Consider the following 5,727-nt stretch of genomic DNA (forward strand, 5'->3'; position numbering starts at 1 on the left):
TAGATGTAGTTAGTAGATGTAGATAGTAGATGTAGTTAGTAGATGTAATTAGTAGATGTAGTTAGTAGATGTAGATGTAGTTAGTAGATGTAGTTAGTAGATGTAGTTAGTAGATGTAGATGTAGTTAGTAGATGTAGATGTAGATGTAGTTAGTAGATGTAGATAGTAGATGTAGTTAGTAGATGTAGATAGTAGATGTAGATAGTAGATGTAGTTAGTAGATGTAGTTAGTAGATGTAGTTAGTAGATGTAATTAGTAGATGTAGTTAGTAGATGTAGATGTAGTTAGTAGATGTAGTTAGTAGATGTAGTTAGTAGATGTAGATGTAGATGTAGTTAGTAGATGTAGATAGTAGATGTAGTTAGTAGATGTAGTTAGTAGATGCAGTTAGTAGATGTAGATGTAGATAGTAGATGTAGTTAGTAGATGTAGATGTAGTTAGTAGATGTAGTTAGTAGATGTAGTTAGTAGATGTAGATGTAGTTAGTAGATGTAGATGTAGATGTAGTTAGTAGATGCAGTTAGTAGATGTAGATGTAGATAGTAGATGTAGTTAGTAGATGTAGATGTAGTTAGTAGATGTAGTTAGTAGATGTAGATGTAGTTAGTAGATGTAGTTAGTAGATGTAGATAGTAGATGTAGTTAGTAGATGTAGATGTAGTTAGTAGATGTAGATAGTAGATGTAGTTAGTAGATGTAATTAGTAGATGTAGTTAGTAGATGTAGATGTAGTTAGTAGATGTAGTTAGTATATGTAGTTAGTAGATGTAGATGTAGTTAGTAGATGTAGATGTAGATGTAGTTAGTAGATGTAGATAGTAGATGTAGTTAGTAGATGTAGTTAGTAGATGTAGTTAGTAGATGCATTTAGTAGATGTAGATGTAGTTAGTAGATGTAGTTAGTAGATGTAGATGTAGTTAGTAGATGTAGATGTAGATGTAGTTAGTAGATGTAGTTAGTAGATGTAGATAGTAGATGTAGTTAGTAGATGTAGTTAGTATATGTAGTTAGTAGATGCAGTTAGTAGATGTAGATGTAGTTAGTATATGTAGTTAGTAGATGTAGATGTAGTTAGTAGATGTAGTTAGTAGATGTAGTTAGTAGATGTAGATGTAGTTAGTAGATGTAGTTAGTAGATGTAGTTAGTAGATAATAGATGTAGTTAGTAGATGTAGTTAGTAGATGTAGTTAGTAGATGTAGTTAGTAGATGTAGTTAGTAGATGTAGATGTAGTTAGTAGATGTAGTTAGTAGATGTAGATGTAGATAGTAGATGTAGTTAGTAGATGTAGTTAGTAGATGTAGATGTAGATGTAGTTAGTAGATGTAGTTAGTAGATAGTAGATGTAGTTAGTAGATGTAGATGTAGTTAGTAGATGTAGTTAGTAGATGTAGATGTAGTTAGTAGATGTAGTTAGTAGATGTAGTTAGTAGATGTAGATGTAGTTAGTAGATGTAGATGTAGTTAGTAGATGTAGTTAGTAGATGTAGATGTAGTTAGTAGATGTAGATAGTAGATGTAGTTAGTAGATGTAGATGTAGTTAGTAGATGTAGATAGTAGATGTAATTAGTAGATGTTGTTAGTAGATGCAGTTAGTAGATGTAGATGTAGGTAGTAGATGTAGTTAGTATATGTAGATGTAGTTAGTAGATGTAGTTAGTAGATGTAGATGTAGTTAGTAGATGTAGTTAGTAGATGTAGTTAGTAGATGTAGTTAGTAGATGTAGATGTAGTTAGTAGATGTAGATGTAGTTAGTAGATGTAGTTAGTAGATGTAGATGTAGTTAGTAGATGTAGATAGTAGATGTAGTTAGTAGATGTAGATGTAGATAGTAGATGTAGATAGTAGATGTAGTTAGTAGATGTAATTAGTAGATGTAGTTAGTAGATGCAGTTAGTAGATGTAGATGTAGATAGTAGATGTAGTTAGTATATGTAGATGTAGTTAGTAGATGTAGTTAGTAGATGTAGATGTAGTTAGTAGATGTAGATGTAGATGTAGTTAGTAGATGTAGTTAGTAGATGTAGTTAGTAGGGTTGGACTTAAAACCTACAGGAGGGTGGCTCTCCAGGAACAGGGTTGGAGTTAACCTACAGGAGGGTAGCTCTCCAGGAACCGGGTTGGAGTTAAAACCTACAGGAGGGTAGCTCTCCAGGAACAAGGTTGGAGTTAAAACCTACAGGAAGGGTATCTCTCCAGGAACAGGGTTGGAGTTAAAACCTACAGGAGGGTAGCTCTCCAGGAACAGGGTTAGAGTTAAAACCTACAGGAGGGTTGCTCTCCAGGAACAGGGTTGGAGTTAAAACCTACAGGAGGGTTGCTCTCCAGGAACAGGGTTGGAGTTAAAACCTACAGGAGGGTTGCTCTCCAGGAACAGGGTTGGAGTTAAAACCTACAGGAGGGTTGCCCTCCAGGAACAGGGTTGGAGTTAAAACCTACTGGAGGGTTGCTCTCCAGGAACAGGGTTGGAGTTAAAACCTAAAGGAGGGTAGCTCTCCAGGAACAGGGTTAGAGTTAAAACCTACAGGAGGGTTGCTCTCCAGGAACAGGGTTGGAGTTAAAACCTACAGGAGGGTTGCTCTCCAGGAACAGGGTTGGAGTTAAAACCTACAGGAGGGTTGCTGTCCAGGAACAGGGTTGGAGTTAAAACCTACAGGAGGGTAGCTCTCCAGGAACAGGGTTGGAGTTAAAACCTACAGGAGGGTTGCTCTCCAGGAACAGGGTTGGAGTTAAAACCTACAGGAGGGTTGCTGTCCAGGAACAGGGTTGGAGTTAAAACCTACAGGAGGGTTGCTCTCCAGGAACAGGGTTGGAGTTAAAACCTACAGGAGGGTTGCTCTCCAGGAACAGGGTTCGAGTTAAAACCTACAGGAGGGTTGCTCTCCAGGAACAGGGTTGGAGTTAAAACCTACAGGAGGGTAGCTCTCCAGGAACAGGGTTGGAGTTAAAATCTACAGGAGGGTTGCTCTCCAGGAACAGGGTTGGAGTTAAAACCTACAGGAGGGTAGCTCTCCAGGAACAGGGTTGGAGTTAAAACCTACAGGAGGGTAGCCCTCCAGGAACAGGGTTGGAGTTAAAACCTACAGGAGGGTTGCTCTCCAGGAACAGGGTTGGAGTTAAAACCTACAGGAGGGTAGCTCTCCAGGAACAGGGTTGGAGTTAAAACCTACAGGAAGGGTATCTCTCCAGGAACAGGGTTGGAGTTAAAACCTACAGGAGGGTAGCTCTCCAGGAACAGGGTTAGAGTTAAAACCTACAGGAGGGTTGCTCTCCAGGAACAGGGTTGGAGTTAAAACCTACAGGAGGGTTGCTCTCCAGGAACAGGGTTGGAGTTAAAACCTACAGGAGGGTTGCTCTCCAGGAACAGGGTTGGAGTTAAAACCTACAGGAGGGTTGCTCTCCAGGAACAGGGTTGGAGTTAAAACCTACAGGAGGGTAGCTCTCCAGGAACAGGGTTGGAGTTAAAACCTACAGGAGGGTAGCTCTCCAGGAACAGGGTTGGAGTTAAAACCTACAGGAGGGTAGCCCTCCAGGAACAGGGTTGGAGTTAAAACCTACAGGAGGGTGGCCCTCCAGGAACAGGGTTGCAGTTAAAGTGATATTATTCAGTGTACTGTACTGTATGTTATCTTCGCATGGGGTTTTCTCAGGACCTCGAACAACATAGATTGGAGAGCCCTGCTCTAATGAAAACGTTAAGTTTGGATTCTCCCAGCCTTTAATAACCCTGTGTGTTCCTGTTTGGATTCTCCCAGCCTTTAATAACCCTGTGTGTTCGTGTTTGGATTCTCCCAGCCTTTAATAACCCTGTGTGTTCCTGTTTGGATTCTCCCAGCCTTTAATAACCCTGTGTGTTCCTGTTTGGATTCTCCCAGCCTTTAATAACCCTGTGTGTTCCTGTTTGGATTCTCCCAGCCTTTAATAACCCTGTGTGTTCCTGTTTGGATTCTCCCAGCCTTTAATAACCCTGTGTGTTCCTGTTTTGATTCTCCCAGCCTTTAATAACCCTGTGTGTTCCTGTTTGGATTCTCCCAGCCTTTAATAACCCTGTGTGTTCCTGTTTGGATTCTCCCAGCCTTTAATAACCCTGTGTGTTCCTGTTTGGATTCTCCCAGCCTTTAATAACCCTGTGTGTTCCTGTAGGATTCTCCCAGCCTTTAATAACCCTGTGTGTTCCTGTTTGGATTCTCCCAGCCTTTAATAACCCTGTGTGTTCCTGTAGGATTCTCCCACTCTTTAATAACCCTGTGTGTTCCTGTTTGGATTCTCCCAGCCTTTAATAACCCTGTGTGTTCCTGTTTGGATTCTCCCAGCCTTTAATAACCCTGTGTGTTCCTGTTTGGATTCTCCCAGCCTTTAATAACCCTGTGTGTTCCTGTTTGGATTCTTCCAGCCTTTAATAACCCTGTGTGTTCCTGTTTGGATTCTCCCAGCCTTTAATAACCCTGTGTGTTCCTGTTTGGATTCTCCCAGCCTTTAATAACCCTGTGTGTTCCTGTTTGGATTCTCCCAGCCTTTAATAACCCTGTGTGTTCCTGTTTGGATTCTCCCAGCCTTTAATAACCCTGTGTGTTCCTGTTTGGATTCTCCCAGCCTTTAATAACCCTGTATGTTCCTGTAGGATTCTCCCAGCCTTTAATAACCCTGTGTGTTCCTGTTTGGATTCTCCCAGCCTTTAATAACCCTGTGTGTTCCTGTTTGGATTCTCCCAGCCTTTAATAATCCTGTATGTTCCTGTAGGATTCTCCCAGCCTTTAATAACCCTGTATGTTCCTGTAGGATTCTCCCAGCCTTTAATAAGCCTGTATGTTCCTGTAGGATTCTCCCAGCCTTTAATAACCCTGTATGTTCCTGTAGGATTCTCCCAGCCTTTAATAACCCTGTATGTTCCTGTAGGATTCTCCCAGCCTTTAATAACCCTGTATGTTCCTGTAGGATTCTCCCAGCCTTTAATAACCCTGTATGTTCCTGTAGGATTCTCCCAGCCTTTAATAACCTTGTATGTTCCTGTAGGATTCTCCCAGCCTTTAAAAAACCTTGTGTGGGCTGCTGTAGGATTCTCCCACTCTTTAATAACCTTGTGTGGGCTGCTGTAGGATTCTCCTTTAATAACCCTGTGTGTTCCTGTAGGATTCTCCTCTAAAGGCGGTCCAGATGCTGTGGGTGAACCTGATAATGGACACATTTGCGTCCCTGGCCCTGGCGACCGAGCCCCCCACCGAGGCCCTGCTGATGAGGAAGCCGTACGGCCGCAACAAACCGCTGATCTCCAGCACCATGACCAAGAACATCCTGGGACACGGCATCTACCAGCTGGTGATCATCTTCTCCCTGCTGTTCGTCGGTAAGGGATTCTTTCTTTTTAAAGTCCTCTCCTATTTGTTTTTTATTGGATAAAGAGAGGAAAAATAGCTGAAATAGCGTCTCAGACCGCTAGACCACCCTTGGCCACAGTTGGTATGTCATTAAAGTGTACTGTCCTCCTGGCTAGCATTGTTGTGGTAAAACACCTTGGTTTATCAAAGGGGAAGTTCAGGATTTTACAGCTTGTAGTTAGACGGTTCCTCTCCGTAAAAGTAGTCTATGAGTCATGAGAAACTGTAATACGTGGTTCGGTTTTCTTTAAACAGACACTACAAACGTCAGCTAACTTTAGTCACCAGTAGCTCCAAATCAATGGGAGTGATAGGTGAGGAGCTCTTTGACATCAACATAACGCTA

General features: G+C 41.6%; 1 protein-coding gene across 1 annotated transcript in view; it reads left to right on the forward strand.

The window, feature by feature from the left end:
• The window catches only part of LOC311115279 (plasma membrane calcium-transporting ATPase 2), a gene marked incomplete at both ends in the record, with an annotated part of 33,869 nt that extends 28,519 nt beyond the window's left edge, over nucleotides 1-5,350 (forward strand). The window contains one exon of the mRNA XM_084190474.1: nucleotides 5,137-5,350. Within this exon, the coding sequence (XP_084046600.1) occupies nucleotides 5,137-5,350 (214 nt within the window). The remainder of the gene's footprint in view (nucleotides 1-5,136) is intronic.
• Nucleotides 5,351-5,727: the final 377 nt, after the last annotated feature.

Source organism: Coregonus lavaretus (assembly GCF_964263955.1).
Source record: "Coregonus lavaretus genome assembly, contig: HAP1_SCAFFOLD_5106, whole genome shotgun sequence".
NCBI lineage: Eukaryota > Metazoa > Chordata > Actinopteri > Salmoniformes > Salmonidae > Coregonus > Coregonus lavaretus.